Source organism: Meles meles, chromosome 10 (assembly GCF_922984935.1).
Source record: "Meles meles chromosome 10, mMelMel3.1 paternal haplotype, whole genome shotgun sequence".
Classification (NCBI taxonomy): domain Eukaryota; kingdom Metazoa; phylum Chordata; class Mammalia; order Carnivora; family Mustelidae; genus Meles; species Meles meles.
The window spans coordinates 15047337-15067726 of NC_060075.1; the positions used below are offsets into that span (position 1 = coordinate 15047337).

Sequence of the window (20390 nt, forward strand, 5' to 3'; positions counted from 1 at the left end):
TTCTGATGCTAATGGAAAGGGTCAGCCTGTCTCTTCTGGGCCGCTGAATTAGCAGGAAGCTCCCTTTGAAGGGGGTTAATGGTAGCTGTATCTTCGGGAGGCTCCGCTTTCAGATTAAGAGAATTTCAGATAAAATTTCTTTTTGCGTCTTCTGTAGCTCGAATGTCTTCTTTTTAAAATAATCTTTATACCCACCCTGGGGGTCCAAGAGGGTCTCCGCAAGGGATAAGGCCTTGTCCAAACATCTGAAGAGAGGAACCTACCTGAGATCTTGGCATACGTCTAAGCACGCCTGTGACCATTTGCTGTTGGGAATTAAGCGGCGCCTGCGGCACCCCTGTTACCGATCGACGGCAGGCAAGAAAAGATCAAGAAGTGTCTCTTCTAAAAGCCCTTGAAAAGGAAAAAAAAAAAAAAAAAAAAAAAAGGAAGAGAACTCGTCGCTGTTCTTTAAGAGTACTGGGGGAGAAAGAGCACATCGGTCCTGGCTGGGTGGACCACGATCTGGGGTGTGGGGGCCCGATATGGGGAACCTCGGGTAGCATGCAGTTTCCACCCTGATGGCTGTGTTTGCTCAAGTTACTTCCCCAAGTACAGATCGAGGATCGTAGCATCGAAGCCTTGGAGTCTTGGAGAAGATTGGCTTCTAGAGGAGGTAGGGCGCCTAGCCCTACGCGCTGTGGTCCGTGCTTTCCCGGAATGGGTTGGGTGGAGGAGAACAGAAACCTCCTCAAGGGGGCTCCCAAGACGCGCGTCATTCGCCACTTGGGCTGGCTTATAAAAACTCCACCAGAGCCCCAGATCACTTTTAGTTTCTCTTCTTTCGGAAGAAGCCTCGCGGGGCCCAGCTGGGGAACGTCACCCTCGCGGAGCCCAGAAGCGAGCGAGAGGTCGGTCGGTCGCGGCGGTGACCGGCAGATCGGCGCGCGCCGTCAGCTCTCTTCCCATTCGGCGGCCGTCGCGGGTGACTTGCAGCCAGCCACCGGGCTCGGGTCGGTGAGTTCTGGCCTCTCGACCCGGGGCCGAGCGGGAAAGCGAAAGCGCCTGGTTCGGCTAACGGCGGCGAGGAGCGCGCGCTCGCTGGCTCGGGGCGCGCTCGCCCGAGCACCGCCCGAGCACCGCCCGCGCCCGCCCCCGGACTCCTATAAGTTTCGATTCTCCCCGGAGCGGAGTCGGGCGTCTCGGCCCGAGAGCGCAGCGCGCCATGGCGGACCCGGAGGTGTGCTGCTTCATCACCAAAATCCTGTGCGCCCACGGGGGCCGCATGGCCCTGGACGCGCTGCTCGAAGAGATAAGGCTCCCCGAAGGGCAGCTCCTCGAGGTGCTGGAGGAGGCTGGGCCTGACCGCTTCGTGCTGTTGAAGACGGGCGACAGGGAAGGGATCACCCGGTCCGTGGTGGCCACCACCCGAGCCCGGGTATGCCGTCGCAAGTTTTGCCAGAGACCCTGCGAAGACCTGCACCTCTGCAAGCTCAACCTGCTGGGTCGGTGCAACTATTTGCAGTCGGATCGGTGAGTGCACGAGAAGGAGGGGGGTGGCGGCTTCGCGGGGCTCGGGTCTGGGAGCACTCTCAGGGGTGCTGCTCTGCGAGGGGCGCGCCCTCGTGGGGACCTGGTACGTCCAGTCTCGCGCCTCTGCTTCCCCGGCCCCGCCCGCGCTTCTGCACTTGGCGGTTCCCTTGCGCCCAGCACCTCCACACCTGTCCCCGATTTGGCTAACTCCCCATCGCCTCGGGGAAGACCACGCTCATCTCCCCACCCCCAGAGGAATACAGTACTTTTGGGTCAGCCTGGGTCTAGAGCATTTAGAGGCAGGTTTGGGAAGGAAGGGAAACGCCTCCCCTGTGTGGAATCGTGAGTCTTTCCCTCTGCAACGCTACCGTCGTCCCTGTCCGTGCCCGGATTGTCTGTGCCGCAGCGACCTGGCCCTGCGCTTGGCCCTCCGTTCCCAGCCCCCTCCATGCCCCTCATTACCACTTCCCTGATCCCTGAGGCTAGTCCGCACCACCTGGCCAGAATGGTCCTCTTCAAGGTTACCGAGGAAGTAGTGTCTTCTCCCAGCGCTCCTGCCCCAAGTTCTCCGTGGTGGCCTGAGCGGGCAGTCACCAGCTTGGGACCACTTTGAAAGAGTGCGGCGTATCTCTAGGGCAGCTGCTTCTGGGTTTCCACTTTTTCATTTTTTCCTCTTTAATATAGTGTGCCCCGAGGTATGGGTTCAGCCTTTTGACCTGTCTTCCCAGTCTTCCCCGGAAGAGAGCTCACTCCCTTGGGTCCAGCTGTCACATCTACGAAGATGGCTTCCTTGTGTATACCGGCTGCCTCCGCCTTCCTCCTACATCTGGGTTCTTCCTTCCGCAGTGTCCGAGCAACATCTGTACCTGGATATGCGGCCAGTCAGTCACACTCATCCTCTTTCCTCCACGGCAGGGTCTCTGGCACTGCCCCAAGCCCTTCTTCACCCTTCACAATACCTTCATCACCAAGCCCTTTTCTTGAGGGTTCCTATCCCTTCCAGCTTGGTTTCCTTTATCCCATCCCACTTCTGATTGAATGTTTGTTCAATTAGTGAATGATTCTCTCCGACCACAGTCGTTCTCCCCATCTTTTCTGCCCCTGTGCACTCTTGCTCAATTATTTTTCTTGATGTACTACTTTTTACACTTGGCCCCTCCTTAAAAACTTTAAGTGGTGTCTTGATGTCCAAAATGGCGGCCATCAATCTTTTGATCTTGTGCTTGTTAGCAAAAACCTTTGGATTACTCACCCCCAATATGTGTGTAGGAAAGCATACAAAAGACCGGTGTTTTATTTTATTTTTTAAAGATTTTATTTGTTTATCCAACAGACAGAAATCACAAGTAGGCAGAGAGGCAGGCAGAGAGAGAGGGGGAGGCAGGCTCCCTGCCAAGCAGAGAGCCCGATGCAGGGCTCGACCCCAGGACCCCAGGATCATGACCCCAGCTGAAGGCACAGGCTTTAACCCACTGAGCCACCCAGGCGCCCCAAGACCAGTGTTTTAAATGGATGGGGTAGATAAGATAATATTTAAAACAATTTTTTTTAGGACAAAATGGTAAAACTTCTTAAAAATTGCTGAATGTGCTCCATTATTAAAAAAATATATATTATGTTGTGAAGCACCAAATTGAAAGTTGGTTTCAAAGTTTTGGTAAATTATGAATGAGTGTAGAGGGACTCCTCCAAGTCACAGCGACTCAGGAAATCTGGGAGGAGGAAGAAGGGCAGGGGGTGGAGGATAGAAAGGGAAGGAACATTCTAGTACTATCCTGAATAACAACAGAGTTGAAGGGATTTATCTTCTTCCTTTTTTTTTTTTTTTTTGGTGCTTTTCTGATCTGTTACTAAAAATTCAACTGAGTGTTGGCTTTTAGTTTTAAATACATATATATATATATCCGTTATATTTTATTTTTTTACTCTAGATAGTTTCAAAATATACTACAGAAAAGAGAAGAATGACCTGCTATGTACCCATCATTTTAATTCAACAGTTTTCAAAATATGGTCAGTCTTGTTTCATTTATTTCTCCCTCCCCAGCCCTGTCCCCAGTGCCTAATGTGTTTTCTTACACCAAATCCCGGAGATTACGCGTTCCATAAATTCTTTAGTATCTCTAAAGGGTAAGGACTCTGTTTTATTATTAACATAACTATAGTACAACAATCACAATTTTTTACAATTACAATTTTAATATAATCTGATATATAGTTGGCATTCATATTTCCCTGATGGTCTTATGATAGGACTTGCATTTTCAGGAAGAAACCTACAAAGACATAATCCGTAATTGTGTAAATATGTTACATACCCATATGTAAAGAAACTGGCAATTTCTTATACACAATATGTCTAGACACTTTAGTTTTTTTTTTTAAGAAACTTTAGTTTTTTGTTTTATGAGTATTATTATGGTAGTTTTGTGTGTGTGGTTTGAAACATTAAAACCATTTTAAACTCCTATATTGGGTTGTTAACCAGGACTTTTATGTATTTTAAAAGGAGAGATAGGGTACAAGGATAATTTGCTCTTTCAAATTTGGATGGCTCCTCTGGGGAATTCATTAAAAAGTTGTTTTTTTTTTTTTTCTTTTAGTGAAGCGATACATTTTCACTTCTTACATATATTCGTCTAGTTGTATTTTTTTATTTCCTTTTTCATCACTTTTGAATTAGAGAGAATTACAAATTTTTAATCCATTAAAGTGTATTTTGTCGTCATAATAGGGCCCTTGGGAGAACTTTTTTTTTTTAACTCAAAACTTAAAAATATGTTTTTTCCCCAAGTGTGTTTTAGAAATATTCCCCCTTCTTAGAAATTTATAAAATCTAAAACTTGACATGTAGGAGTCTAAGGACTTCCTACAGGTTAATGGGATCTGTTGACCAAGTGATACTCATATCAGTTGCCTGAGGACAGTTTGCATTTTGCTGGATTTTTAAAATCTCCTTTATACTGCTTTATATAAAAATTCCTTTATATTCATCGATAGGACTTCTCCTATCTGTCCTGCAGTTCTAGTCTTTTTTACATGGGTTTTATTTTTTAAAAACTTAAAAAAAGATTTTATTTATTCATTTGATAGGGAGAGAGAGCACAAGCAAGAGGAGTAGCAGGCAGAGGGAGAGGGAGAAGCAGGCTCCCTGCTGAGCCAGGGAGTCCAAAGCGGGGGCTCGATCCCAGGACCCTGGGATCATGCATGACCTGAGCCACCCAGGCGCCCCTCTCACATTGCTTGTAGCTGTACACCTTAGTCAACATGCTTGCTTCAGTGTTGGGTATTTCCTTGTTTTTGTACATCAGTTTGGATGTTTCCATTTGCTTTGCCGAAATACATGCCCACACATGGAGTTCTGATCCCAGTTCTGATGCAAACAGTTAACTACCGTTTATTGAACAAATAACTACGTATCAAGCACGATGGCAAGCAGTTTAGAGATGGTATCCAAGATGGTCTTTACCATGGCTCCGGAGGTGGGTATTATAAGTCCTTTCTTAATAGAAGTCAACTCAGACCCAGAGCTGTTAGAAATTTCCAGAAGGCCACAGAGCAGATAGCTGGCAGAGTTGTTGAACCCAGATCCATCAGCACGATTACTTAAGGAGCTACTTACGTGGGGAAGTAACTCTGTGAAGTAGGATCTTTCATTAATTCAAGTTGAGTGGGTTTTTGTTTTCTGGGTTTTTTTTGTTTGTGTTTTTTGTTTTTTCTTTCCAAGCATGACTGTTTAACTGTGTGAAGCAGGCTCTCTAGTGTTTTCAACTAGCTTTGCGGTTTTTGCCACTGTGGGTGTTTCCTTTGGGCTCTTTCCTGTTTGTATGCCTTTCCTGTTTGGTTCATTGTAACTTTGGGTGGGGTAGTTAGATGGAAGAGGTTTAATTGACTATTTAATAGATTGGGGGGAAAAGATTTCAAAGAATAATATTCTTTTAAAAATTATTTATGTATTTGACAGAGAGAGAGAGAGAAAGAAAGAAAGAGTGAGCCAGAGAGCACAGGCTGAGGGAATGGCAGAGAGAGGAGGAGAAGGCTTCCTGCTGAGCAGGGAGCTGGATATGGGGCTCCATCCCAGGACCCTGAGATCATGACCTGAGCCAAAGGCCGACGCTTAACTGACTGAGCTGCCTAGGTGCCCGCAAAGAATAATATAACAAGCATCAGAGTATTTATCTATATTCTAAAAATATAACAAAAGTTATATAAAAGAAAATACAAGATAAATAAGCTTACAACTCACCTCCCAGAATAAGAAATACTTATGCTTTTCATTTTGCTTTTCTTTTAAGATATAATAAAAGCCATAACAGGCCAAACATTATTTTCTATTTCCTAGTCTCGTTCCTTTCTCTCCCCAGAAGCAACCTCTGTCAGGATTTATGGTGTGTCTTCTGCCCTTCCATGAATTCTATAATTTCCTCATGTACATGTTTGTATCCTTATACAAAATGTAGTATTGTTTTATATATTTGAGAATTTTTTTCAATGTTCTGCTTTGGAGATATATTCCTAGTGATATGTAAGGGTCTAATTTATTCATCTTAACGGCTGTATAGTATTTCATTCTGTGACTTCTGGCACTTCTGTGGCCCCAGGAACGATCATTTGGGATATTTCCAGTTTTCTGCACTAGCAAACCCTGCTGTCAAGAATATACATGTCTCTTGGTGCTTCTCCAGAGTAGCTAGATCATGAGGAAATGGAATTGCTGGGCTGAATGGTCGCACAGCTTAAACTTTTCCAGATTCTGACAAAGAGTTTCCTGTTTTAGAGTCCCAGTTTCCCCATCTGATGGCTGGCTGGCACTTGGCATTATCAGACTTTTTTTTAGTTTATGCCAATTCCAAGGGCATAAAATGATACCTTAATGTTCCAACTTGTTTTAAAAGACTTTATTTATTTATTTGACAGAGATCACAAGTAGGCAGAAAGGCAGGCAGAGAGAGGAGGGAAGCAGGGCAGAGAGCTGAGCAGAGAGCCCAATGTGGGGCTCGATCCCAGGACCCTGAGATCATGATCATGAGCTGAAGGCAGAGGCTTAACCCGCTGAGCCACCCAGGCGCCCCTGTTCCAATTTTTAAAAGAATTTTCTCTTTAAAGTTTTTTATTATGTGATACTTAAGTCTTATGAAAATATATAAAACATCCAATGAGTTATCTGTGTATGCATGAATCAGCTTCAGAAATACAATATTACTCGTTTAACCGTCCCCTGAATTCTCTCTCTCTCTCTTTTTTAAGTAGACTCCATGCCCAGTGTGGAGCCTACCATGGGGCCTGAACCCTGATATCAAGGGTCCAACGTTTAACTGACTAAGCCACCCAGACATCCCTGAATTCGCTTTCTTGATCATCTCCCCCGTCTTAGAGGTGATAGCGATAAATACTGTTCTTTTTTTCTCTTCAGCTTCAATAAGGTACCATTGACTAACAAACATTATATATACTTAGGTATACAATGTGGTATTTTGTTTTTATTTTTTAAAGTAATCTGTACCCCCAAAGTGAGACTCAAACTCCAGATCTTGAGATTGAGAGCCTCATGCTGCATGGACTGAGCCAGCCAGGTGCCCCTGTGATATTTTGATATATGTATACATTGTAAAATAATGTCCTCAATCAAGCTAATTACCCTATCTATCTCTTCATCTGTTTATGCCTTTTTTTTTTGATGATGATGAGAACACTTAAGATCAACTTTCTTAGCAGATTTTAAGTATACAGTGTTATCATCTATAGCCACCATGGTGTACCTTAGGTCTCTAGAATGTAATCATTTTATAACTGAAGATTTGTATCCTTTGACCAGTATCCCCATATTACTCCCCCCCACACCCCTGCCCCAGTCCCCGGAAATCACCATTCTACTTTCTGTGAGTTTGACTTTTTAGATTCCACATACTAGAGAGATCATACACTATTTGTCTCTCTGGCTTATGTCACTTAGGATAATGTCTTCTAGCTTTATCCATGTTGTTGCAAATTGCAGGATTTCTTTTTATGGCTGAATCATACATATCCCTTTTTTTTAAAAAAAGATTTTATTTATTTATTTGTCAGAGAGAGAGAGCACAAGGAGGGGGAGAGACAGGCAGAGGGAGAAGCAGGCTCCCCCCTGAGCAGGGAGCCCGATGCAGTACTTGATCCCAGAACCCTGGGATCATGACCTGAGCTAAAGGCAGATGCTTAACCTGCGGAGCCACCCAGGCATCCCATACAGATTCCTTTGCATATCTATGTATCTCTGTCTCTTGTCTGTATCCCGCATTTTCCTTATCCATTCATCTGCTGATGGACGTGTAGGATGTTTCCATTTCTTGGCTATTATGAACAATGCTGCATTGAACATGGGAGTGCAGATATCCCTTTGAGATAATGAAGTCATTTCTTTTGGATGTATACCTAGAAGTGGGATTGCTGATTATACGGTAGTTCTGTTTTTAATTTTTTTTTAAAGATTTTTATTTATTTATTTGACAGAGAAAGATCACAAGTAGACAGAGAGGCAGGCAGAGAGAGAGAGAGGGAAGCAGGCTCGCCGCCGAGCAGAGAGCCCGATGCGGGACTCGATCCCAGGACCCTGAGATCATGACCTGAGCCGAAGGCAGCGGCTTAACCCACTGAGCCACCCAGTCGCCCCTGTTTTTAATTTTTTGAGGAATCTCCGTACTGTTTCCTATAGGGGTGTACCAATTTATAATCCTGCCGATGCTACTCTGCATGTGGTTTTTATTTTCCCCATACATTTATTATTTTTACTATATGCATGCATTTCTAAGCAATATTTAGTATTGTGTTGCCTGTTTTCAAGCCTATAAATGATACCGATACTAAGTGTGCAAATACTTGATTTACTTTTCTGTGTGCAGTATCATGATTCTGAGACTCACTTGTAATGTACAAAGCTGTGTTTGTGTTTCTGTACCATCTTGAGACCTGGACAAGATGGACTTCTGCCCTGGGCCCTCTTGCATTACAGCCATACTTCTGGCCGTTATTTATTTATTTATTAGTTATTTAAGATTTTATTTATTTGATGGAGAGTGACAGCACAAGCAGGGGGAGCAGCAGGCAGAGGGAAAGGGAGGAGCAGACTTCCTGCTGAGCAGGGAGCCCGATGCAGGGCTCCATCCCAGGACCCTGGGATCATGACCTGAGCCGAAGGCAGATGCTAACTGACTGAGACACCCAGGCGCCCCTCTGGCTTTTAGTCTTTTAGTTACCATCCCTGCTTACTCTTTGAGGAGACCAAGGAGCCAAGGAATCGTGCCTATCCAGCACCTGTAGCACCCACTTTCATTCTAGACCATGCTCTAGGTTCTGGGGATCCTGGTTTCCCGGGCCCACTTCCGGGCCTGGGAGGACTTCTTTTGCAGGTCCTCCTACATGTGGCTGGCATGCTCGCTGCCTGTGAATGTTGGCTCGAGCAGTGTGGGACACAGTCTGGGGTGGGAAGAGAGAAGGGGTGAGCCAGAGTTGGAAGCCAGGGCCAACTTGCTTCATTCCCCTGTACCTTATCAGAGAACTGGGAGGAGTCTGAGAAGAATTCTCATGTGGCTTTCCAGGTCATTTTGCAAGTATGTTTTCAAGATAGGAAGATGAACAAAAAATTTTTCCCCCAAGATTTTATTTATTTATTTGACAGAGAGAGCGAGAGCACAAGCAGGGGAAGCAGCGGGCAGAGGGAGAAGCAGGCTCCCCTTCAAGGCTCAGTCCCAGGACCTCTGGATCACAGCCTGAGCCAAAGGCAGACGCTTAACCCACTGAGCCACCCAGGTGCCCCGAAGACAGAATATATTTTATTGAACCGTTTCGTAGCTTGATTTTGTACTTTAAATGTTTAGGCGCTTGGTGCATGGATCTCAATTTTATCTTGTCCCGAGTCCCAGACGTTTTAGGAAAGGGACTGCTTTAGCTCTTTGGAATGTATAGACAGCTTTCTTTTATAGGAATTGTGAGATTTATATACCAGTTTTTCTTAGATATGAGAAACCATGATGTTTTGAATATTAAGGTATGTCTCTCCTTGTGTACATGTGCAGGAGCTCCCTGGGTACCTACCATCTTTAATGTTCTGAGATAATACCAGGTTGTTTCCCAAGGGTGCATACCGGCTTCTACTCCGATCAGAAGAATACAAGCCTTCCCTTGCTTCGAATCCTCGCCATTTGAACATCGGCCTTTTGGGGGGGCAGGGGGTGAGGGGTAGGTGAGGAGCGGGGGAAGGGGTACCATAGCTTTATTGCTTTGCCAGGCAAAGGAGACTGCAGCAAAGGTCTGCAAGCCTGCCCGGAGGGGACATCGTCAGCCCTTTACAGTTTGTGCCAGTACAAGCAATGCGGTATCGTACCTCACTGTGGTTTTAATTTATGTATTTCTGCGTCTGGCCATTTTAAGATCTAATGCTCATATTTTTGGTTTGTCTTTTTTGGCATCTGATTAATAAGAAGTAAGAGAATTGCCTCTTATTTCCATTTTTGAATTTTTTTTTTTGTCGTCTTACTGCTCTATTTATTTTTGCTTGGGATAGTCTCTATTTTTTTTTTAACCATTTACAAGTGCATAGTTCATACTTAATCTTGATGAGCACTGAGTAAATGGGTAGAACTGCTGAATCATTAAACAGACACCTGAAATTAGTATAGCCCTGTGTATTAACTATGCTGGAATTAAAATTAAAAAAAAAAGGGCGCCTGGGTGGCTCAGTGGGTTAAGCCGCTGCCTTCGGCTCAGGTCATGATCTCAGGGTCCTGGGATCGAGTCCCACATCGGGCTCTCTGCTCAGCAGGGAGCCTGCTTCTCTCTCTCTCTCTCTCTCTGCCTGCCTCTCTGCCTACTTGTGATCTCTCTGTCAAATAAATAAAATCTTTAAAAAAAAAATAAAAAAAATTAAATTAAATTAAAAAAAAAAAAAGGAATGACCTCCAGACTGGGGGCAGGGGGAAAGCATGCAGTTCAATGGCGATAAGTATGTTCATGATGTTGTGCAATCATTGCCATTCTCTGGTTCCAGAACATTCTCCTCAGCCCACACAGAAGCCCTACACCAATCAGCAGTCATCCTGTTCTCCCCTCTCCCTGCCCACACCCCTCTAATCTACCTGTCGTCTCCATGGATTTGCCTTATTCTGGATGTTTCTTGCAAATGGAATCATACAGTGTTTGTCCTACTGTGTCTGGCTTCTTTCACTTGTTTTGAAGGTTTGCCTTTTACTTTTGCATGTCACATGTCATCTGTGTGGTGTATTCATGGTGCTGGAGTCTTCCCGGAAGTCCCTTCAGTTACTGTGCTCTGTCCGCCGAGTCTAGCTGTCAGGTTGATGGCGGTATCAGGGCCCAGAGAGTGGTGTGCCCCATCAGAATCATTTCGGAATTTCTACTCTCTTTTTAGATTTGCTTCGTGTTTATTTTCACTCGGCTGATTCTGACTTTCAATTCCTGCCGCTTTCTGCAGAAATTAAGCTAAGGGACATAAGGACATTATGAGTGATAGTGTGAATCTTGATGACATGTTGAGTAAGGGACAAAGAAGCATCTGCCAACAAAATACTTTCTACTTTTTACGTAATGGAGAGATGGCCGAAGTGAACAGAGAAAACGAATGCAGGGTTGTTTTCCTTCTGTAAAAGGGTTCTAATTTGCTTACAGTTCCTGACCATATTTACTTCCAAACAGTTGTCTTTGATCTTTACCTATAGGCTACTCTGGGATTGGCAAAGCCCCAGAATGAGGGTGTAAAGGAGTAAAAGAATCCAAGAGGACTTAGGATTTCAGGCCCAGTGAGGAGTCAGTTTCAGTGAGTCGGAGCAGAGGAGCTGGACGCAGGTTTTGAGGAGAAAGCAGAACCCTGTTTTGCCATCTTTTTCGCTCCTCCACCCTGAGAAAGAGTTTCATCCGCATCAGGTCACCTAGGGGAATAGTTTTCAAACATTTTGATTCTTCAGCCCTCTCAGTAGAGAACATTTTGAGCATGTACTCTTATTATGTATATATTTACTTAAAAATCACATAACTAACGTTAACTCTTAATTTGGATATTAAATAGTGACTCACTTGTTTTCATCTTTTAAAAAAATTTTAAAATCAACTTTCTATGATTTACATACAGTAAAACGTACCCATTTAAAAGTATCCAGGCTGAAGAGTCTTTTTTTTTTTTTTTTAAAGATTTTATTTATTTATTTGTCAGAGAGACAGAGAGAGTACAGGCAGGTAGAGTGACAGGCAGAGGCAGAGGGAGAAGCAGGCTCCCAGCCCAGTGTGGGATTTGATCTGAGGACGCTGAGATTATGACCTGAGCCGAAGGCAGCCGCTTAACCGACTGAGCCACCCAGGCATCTCCAGGCTGAAGAGTCTTGATAAATGGATATACCCCATCGGATATACACCAATGGATACAGGCAATTTCTGTTAGAAAAAGAAAAAAGAAAATTTCTGTTCTAAAGGTCATCTTGTGCACCTTCTGAATTAACCAGTGATCCTCCCTACTTCTATAGCCCAGGCAATAATTTTTTACTTTTTTTAAGTAAAAATGTATACAAAGTGGGGCGCCTGGGTGGCTCAGTGGGTTAAAGTTTCTGCCTTCAGCTCGGGTCATGATCTCAGGGTCCTGGGATCGAGCCCCATGTCAGGCTCTTTGCTCAGCAGGAAGCCTGCTTCCCTCTCTCTCTGCCTGCCTCTCTGCCTACTTGTGATTTCTCTCTGTCAAATAAATAAATAAAATTTTAAAAATGTATATAAAGAGTTGTAACTTTTTTTTTTTTTTTTTTTGCTGTACCCTGAGGTATCAGTTTTGGGTAGCTCCTGGGGTGTGGTACCTAACTAGCTTTGGAGCAGTACGTCTCAAACTTTGATATATATCTGAATCCCTTGGGGAGAGCTTACTCAATGCAGATTTCCATGTCCTGCATCAAAGATTCCGGTTTTGCAGAGGTGGGGGGGCTGGGGCGGTGGAGGGTGGATTGGGCCTGAGGATCTGCATTTTCGCCCTCGCCTAGGATTCTTTTGCAGGGGTATGCTTCCTGGCAGATTGCAAAAGTGGGGTTTTATGTGGCTTTGGACTCTGAGGGCATAAAAGAGAAGTGGGATGGATTCTTTAGTGCAGAGTGAACAGAAGTTGAAGAAAAGAATTGCTTTCTCCAAGGTTAGGGTGACCTGTTACTTTTCTGTGATAGAACCGCAAGACACACAGGGAATGTGGGGCATTCTTGCCACTCCCTCAACAAATATTTATTGAGCACATGCTTTCTACGGTAAACAGCCTGTTCTAGAGCCTTCTGCCCCTTTCTTTCCCGCTAAAGGAATCTTCAAACCACTCTTAAGCAGTTTATTAGTCTTTCTCTCTAGTCTATTTGAATCTTTCTCTTTACTTCCAAAGGGATTCATGTTGAGGAGTACGGCAGGGGGAGAAGGGAAGGGATCTTTGTGAGGAGAGGATCTTGGGGGCTCCCTTTTTCTAATCGTCAAGATTCTGGCAAAACCACCACCACCCCCTGAACCCTTTACTCTTTGCTTCCTATGCCTTTGCTTGGTCCTGATGTGGACTTAGGGGGATGGTTCCCAGACTCTGCTGCCCATTGGAATGACTTGAGGAGTCTTTGAAAAGAATCCTGAAGCCCGGCTCCTCCCCCCACAGGTTCCGATTTATTGGGTCTGGAGTATGGCTAGGGCACTAAGCTTTTTTAGAAGTCCCTAGGTGATTCTTTCTTTTTTTTTTTTTTTAAGATTTTATTTATTTATTTGACAGACAGAGATAACAAGCAGGCAGAGAGGCAGACAGAGAGAGAGGAGGAAGCAGGCTCCCTGCTGAGCAGAGAGCCCGATGTGGGGCTCGATCCCAGGACCCTGAGATCATGACCTGAGCGGAAGGCAGAGGATTTAACCCACTGAGCCACCCAGGCGCCTCTCCCTAGGTGATTCTAATGGCAACACTAACTTGGAGCGCTGGGCACGGGAGGCATTGTCTGCAGTGACAGAGAGATGATTTCTGGGTGCCCCACTCTCGGTGGAGTAGACTACATGCAGGTCCTTGGCCCCCCCCCATCCCCCCGCCATCCTCTGCAGGCGTGGTCCTCTCCTGTTGCCCTCTGCTGCCCAAGAGTCTTGCAGCCAATGGGGTGCATTCCTGTCCGTAGCAGGTGTGCCTGGAGTTCACCCTGTGGCCGCAGTTGGCCGGCCTTCTCTTCTTTGCACCTTGTAGGTTCTGGATAGCAAGTCGTGGCTAGAGTCGGCTCCTTTCTTCAGCTCCACGCTTGCTCTTTCCCCACACGGCCCCTTATCCTGCTTCCGGTGCTCTCTATTGGCCCACTCCGATTCTCCCCAGGACTCCCAGATTCACAGAGCCACCCCTATCTCTAGTAGCCTGGCAGTTTAACCTTGAACATCCTTAGTACAACATAGGGAACGGGAGTCTCATGGCTTTGAAATAATACTTCATTACGGTTGTTTTTGATTGATGACATTTTCCTCTTTAGGCCAGAATTTGCTAGATTTTATCTTTTACACGTTCTGGTTCCTTTTCCCCCTGGTTTATAGCATGGTGAGCTGTTTCCTGTTTTCTGTACAAATCAACTCTATCTTTGTTTTTATCAGCCCCTGCCCACAAGGTGTTGGGGAGCAGAGGGAGTGAGTGGAGAAGGGGAGGGTTATTTTGAGACAAATTACTGTCACCCCGCCCCCAAGATTGTTATCTTTTCCCAGTTGCTCTGGTTATGGAGCCCAGAGCTGGCTCTGTGTTGACCAGCTTGGGAAGCACAAGGGCTCCGAGGTGACCTTCTAGCTCAGGAACCGAGCTTAGACTCTGATCGGACGAGTCCAACTAGCAATTCTCAGCCCCAGCTGCACGGTGGAATCACCTGTCACCCCCTGTCCGATTAAATCAGTCTTTCAGGGTTAGGTTTAGGTGTTTCTAAACACTCCCCAGTTGATTATTATGTGTAGCCAGGGATGAGAGCCATTCTGCCGCCCAGCCCTCATCCAAGGTGTGGGGGAGGATTTATTGCCTGGGTTAAAATAACATTTTGTTCTGTGGCTGGAAGAGAAAAGTAAAAAGGTCATTTGTTTTTAGGTTTTGGCCAGAGATTCTTGAAACTGAGACGATTATGTTCTTCCAAGGCCGTCTTTGCTCTTTTTTTTTTTTTTTTTTTTTTAAGTTATCATCTCCTATCCCAGCTCATGCTGTTTGAAGTTTATCTGCTCCAAGTGCAGGCAGAATTCTGCAAACACTTGTTTTCCCCTGGGCAGTTCATAATGGTTTGTAGGAGAGCTCTTCTCTGTGCGAGGCTAGGGGCAGGTCTTGGGAGTGGATTGGGAAGAGGGGAGCCCCTGCCTCTGTGCGCTCACTTGCCTTTTCCCGGAGAAGGCAGCTCAAGTGTTCATCTTCCCAGGTGGAGTCATGGTCCCGGCAGGCAGCGGCATCACCTGGGCGCTTGTCAGAAATGCACATCCGCAGTCCCCACCCCAGGCCCACCTATCAGAAACTCTGGGGGTGGAGCTCAGCAATCTGTGTCCTAGCAAACCTTCTAGAAGATTCTGACGCACGCCAAGAGTTTGAGACCCAGCCAGTAGGTCTGGGATGGGGTCTGAGAATTTGATTTCTGACAACCGCCCAGTGATGCTAGTCTGGGGACCTCGCCTGGAGAACCACTGGCTTAGTGAATCCGAGACAGCCATGGCCGGCTTTCACGCTCTTTCCAGGCTGAAGCCTCCTGGTCAGTATTCAGGACATGGAGCTGGGGCAGAGTGACGAGCAGGATGTGGGAAGGAAGCTTCTGCCACCGCCAACCTAAGTCATGACCTCCGTCAAGCCCTAGTAGTGGCCAGTTCTGCTGAACTTGTCTCCCCAACGCCCATCCTAAGAAGTAGTTTCTCTCGTGCTGTGTGCCTGGTCCCACCCTTCGCAGATTCCCATGCATTGGGAACGGTGCCTTAAATAATCCAGAAGGGCTTTTTGCTTTCCTTCTCCTCCCTCACCTTTTGGTTTGGAAAAGTTCTGATCTGCTTTTGTTTTTCCAGATGAGGTGTTTTTGTTTTGTTTTGAGATGGGGGTTCATTCGTCAGATCTTCCTCTTATTTGAGTTACCTTGGAGTTCCTCATTTTATTTCATTTTTGATTTCTCATTTTATCAGCCTCAGTTTCCATAAACTGCTTCCTCATAGGCATACCATGTTACTTATTAAATATCAGATGGAGAGTGCCTGTCACTTAGTAAACATGTAATAAATGTTGGTTTCGCCCTCCCTGGCTGACTCCGGAGGAGATGAGCACGAACGGCCCCACCCTAGTGGCAGACCAGTATGAAATTAGGCAAAGGGAAAATTAGGCAAAGAGAAAAGCCTCTGAGAAGTGGGGAGCAGCCTAGGGAATGCGGGGAAATGGAGCAGGGCCTCCCTGGGAGGAGGCTGCTGGTCAGAGACCAAGGCTAGACGTAGATGTTGCCAACTGAAGCTGGGTACAGAGTGAGTGTCCCAGAGGACGACGTTAGAGGATTGAGCAGTTTGCCTGAGGGTGGATGTGAGAAATGACGGTGAAATTGAGCCTCCTTCAGACAGGCTGCAGCAAGGACCCAGCCAGCTCAGTGCCAGGCGTGAGTGTCTTGGGTGAGCCCGGAAAAGCCTAGAGACTCAGGGTTCTGGACAGAACCATTAGGCCATTAGGCTGCCTGGTGGCCTCGAGTTATTTACAGGAAATGTTGACTTCGGGGACCTTAGAAGTGCCCTGCTCCTTCTCAGCCAGGACAGGGAGGACCATTGCTGCATCTGGCTGTGACCTGGAGAGGAGTGAATCCTCTTCTGTGATTCTGATTTTGCCATAGGAGAGGGACCATTGTCTTGGCAAGGGTGGCGGGACGACGACGTCTGCAGTAGAGGCTAAAGAGAAAGCAAAGATTCTTCATTCCTTTCCAGGAACAGTTGTCATGTATCTCAGAGACAGAAGGCGGAAGCTGTCTAGTGGTGGGGTGTTTATTTCACCGAGGTCATTTTCCACTCCACAGCAAGGGGATCATTTTTTTAAAAAATTAAATTCAATTAATTAACATACAGTGTATTATTAGTTTCAGAGGTAGAGTTCTGCGACTCATCAGTAGCAAGGGGGGGATCATTAATGGCTCTGGCCAGTGGAGGGAGGGGCCTTCTAGCTAAGGAGTCTCCCATTCATCTGGTGATAGAGCGGTTTTCTGCCTGGACTGGAGGCTGAGGACCCCCTTCCCCCTCAATGTCGATTCTCTCCAGATTCCCCCTCCCATGGGGGGTGGGAGGAGTGATAAGGTGGAGTTGAAGCCCAGCTGCCGAGGGTCCTGGGGCGTACTGCTGGGAGCAGTTTTATCGGAAACCACAGAACCCCAAAGCAAGCTGAGAGAGCTGAAGTCAGCTTTATCAAGGAGTGCCAGAGACGCACAAGGCCCACCCGAGGAAATGGTTAGAATAGAGGCTGTCACCGGAGCCTGCTCAGCTGCCCTTGACTTCTCTATGAAGCAAAGTGCATGGGAGGGCCGCTTGAGTTCTGAGGGCTCAGAGGGTAGCAGACAAAGTCATTGATTCTGTGATTTTTTTTTTTTTTTCCCTGAAGGCAGTTCCATAGCTAGATCTGAAGGCAGCTCCGGAGGGTTTCAGAAATGCCTTACACCCAGACTGCAGCATTTGAATAGTGCCCCCCCCTTTTAGTAATCTCTGTACTCAACATGGACTCAAACTGAAGACCATGAGATCAAGATTCACCTGCTCTACTGACTGAGTGCCCCAGCCAGGCACCCCAGAATAACTGATTTTTAAAGATTAGTTTTTAGAGAATAACTTTTATCTAGATGGTCACATTAAAAAAATTATCAGCTTCATGGGGCTCTTGGGTGGCTCAGTGGGTTAAAGCCTCTGCTTTCGGCTCAGGTCATGATCCCAGGGTCCTGGAATCGAGCCCCGTATCAGGCTCTCTGCTCAGCGGGGAGCCTGCTTCCCCCTCTCTCTGTCTCTGCCTGCCTGTCTGCCTACTTGTGATCTCTGTCTGTCAAATAATAAAAAAAAAATAATCAGCTTCAGTAAGATGGTTTTGCAAAGTCATTTGCATTTCTGCAATGGGTAACAAACAACTAAAAAATAGTGGCGATAGATAAATGTTTAATATTTGGGAAATGAAAGAAAACTATTAAAAGAAAGATTTTAATTCTCCTTAAGAAAAATAAAACTTGAATAAATGGAGAGAGTGTTACTGTTTCGGAATCAGATTAATGTAGTTAAGAAGACATAATATCTGACCTAATTTATGGAGTTAACACAAATTAGATTCTCAATTTGATATTTGTATGGAAATTGACAAAACCTTAACAAAATTTCTATAGAGAAAAATAACAGGTAAGCACACTAAAGAGTTTTTGGAAAAGGAGTAAACCAATGATGTGATAAATTATTCCGTTAATATTTAAAATATGGCGCAAAGGAGATTTATGTTGTATTAGTGTTAAAGCAAAACTATAGATTGACAAAATCCCACTAGAGATTCCAACAGTTCTAAGTTAGTTACAAGATTAACACAAAATAGTCCAGAATTACAGAATAATAAGAGAGGAATCCTATTTAATAGGATTATTATTGAGAGGCGCCTGGATGGCTCAGTCCGTTAAGTGTCCGATTCTTGATTTTGGTTCAGGTCATGATCTTAGGGTTGTGAGATCGAGCCCTGAATGGGGCTCTGTTCTGGGCATGGCACCTGCTTAAGATTTTCTCTCTCCTTCTCCCTCTGTCACTTCCTTCCTCCCTCCCTCTTTTAAAAAAAGAATAGGATTATTATTGAGAAAAGTTGATGTAAAGCATTTCTCTCCCTTTCTGACACAATTTGTCATAATAAGCTCCAGATGTTTTAAAGAATTATAGTTTAAGATATCTCTTTTACAAGTGAAACAAAATGGTTTACTATAGTTATTCTACTATAGTGGAGGAATTAAGACCTCAAGTATTAAAATTATGAAAGGGAGGGGCACCTGGGTGGCTCAGTTGTTACGCATCTGCCTTCAGCTTGGGTCATGATCACAGAGTCCTGTGGTCGAGTCCTGCATCGGGCTCCCTGCTCAGTGGGAAGCCTGCTTCTCCCTCTCCTACTCCCCCTGCCTGCTTGTGTTCCCTCTCTCTCTCTCTCTGTCTGTCTCTCTCCCTGTCAAATAAATAAATAAAAATTCTTTAAAAAATTATTAAGACCATGAAAGAAAATTGGAAGGTTCTGATCATATAAAAATTTAGCAACAGCAACCTTGATTAGAGTTCTTGGTAAAAAGGGAAAAAAATGCAAAACTATTTGAAATAAACAAGCTGGTAGTAATTTTTAGAAGTATAAAGAACAGTTATAAATCTATAGGTCAGTAACCGTTCTCTACTACAGACAGTTAAAAAATACGAACAATTAGTAAGGAAGTAAGGGAAGTAAGGAAAGGAACTATAAACATCAAGCCAACATTTGGTAATATTTCAGTCTCTTTAATAAATAAATTGCAAATTAAAAGCGCAAGTCTATTTTATACCTACTGAAGTAGCAAAAGTGATAAAACCCCTTGTTAAGGAGCGCCTGGGTGGCTCAGTGGATTAAGCCGCTGCCTTCGGCTCAGGTCATGATCTCAGGGTCCTGGGATCGAGCCCCGCATCGGGCTCTCTGCTCCGCAGGGAGCCTGCTTCCCTTCCTCTCTCTCTGCCTGCCTCTCTGCCTACTTGTGATCTCTCTCTCTCTGTCAAATGAATAAATAAAATCTTTAAAAAAAAAAAAAACTCCTTGTTAATGTGCTTGCAGGAAATCGATACACTCACAGATGGCTGGTATGTTTCCTGGAGAGCAGTAGATCAAAGTGAAACAAGCTGCCAAGAGAATTATTGTGTCCTTTGAGGCAATAGTCCCAAAGGAATAAATCCCAGGAGAATATTGTAGAAGATGGGAGGTTATTTGTACAAAGGTAATTGTAGCCATGCTATGTATATAGTGAAACCATACTTAACCACCTGATAATTTGATGATGGTTGTACAAACTAGAAAATATTAATATCCATCATATTAATAACTATTAAAACCATAAATTTGAGAACTTTAGCTATAATTGTGGGTAGTGTATGGAAGTAAAAAACTGGAGTGATTTTGTTACGTGGACACTGATAACTGCCCAATTACTTTTGTCTAATGAAAACAATATTACCATCAGGGTTTCTCAATGATCTAAGGATCTTAATGTCATTAAGTCATTCGGGGATGTTGTTGAAAGGCAGATTTTGATTTAGTATAACTAGGGGCGGGGGCTGAAACTCTGGATTTCTGACAAGCTCTGTGGCCATGGTGATACTACTGGTTCTCCCATACACTGAACACTGAGGACCTAGGTCTCTGCCATTGGGATGGTAGTCACTAGTTCCAGGGGGCTGTTTGAGTTTAAATTAATTAAAATAAGGTAAAATGGAAAATTTAGTTCTGAGGTCTTGCTAGCTGTGTTTCAAGTACTTGGTAGCCATATTGGGAGAGCTCAGATTACAGAACAATTCCATGATCATAGAGTGTGCTCTCCTGGACAGTGTGGACCTAGGCTGTCGATGTCTTAAAGTGCAGGAATTTCTATTTCTTTTTCTGTAAAGTTTTTGAAACGTGCAGCTAAGAACTTGTTCTATTTCTTTGTAGTCACAGATCCTATAAGTATACATTGGTATATAAGACATAGGAGAAATAAAGCAATGAATAATTTTGTATCGTTAAAACATTGGATAAGTAGGGGCACCAGGGTGGCTCAGTTGGTTAAGCCACTGCCTTCAGCTCAGGTCACAATCCTGGAGTCCCAGGATCGAGTCCCACATCGGGCTCCCTGCTCAGTGGGGAGTCTGTTCCCTCTGACCCTTCTCCCTCTCATGCTGTGTCT

The 20390-nt window shown here is 44.9% G+C and overlaps 1 protein-coding gene across 1 annotated transcript in view; it reads left to right on the forward strand.

Annotated features, from left to right (window-relative positions):
• The first annotated feature begins 833 nt into the window (after positions 1-833).
• ZC3HAV1 (zinc finger CCCH-type containing, antiviral 1) overlaps positions 834-20390 on the forward strand; it is a 59424-nt gene continuing 39867 nt past the window's right edge. The window contains exon 1 of the mRNA XM_046020404.1: positions 834-1512. Coding sequence (XP_045876360.1) covers positions 1205-1512 — 308 coding nt within the window. The 5' untranslated portion in view covers positions 834-1204. The remainder of the gene's footprint in view (positions 1513-20390) is intronic.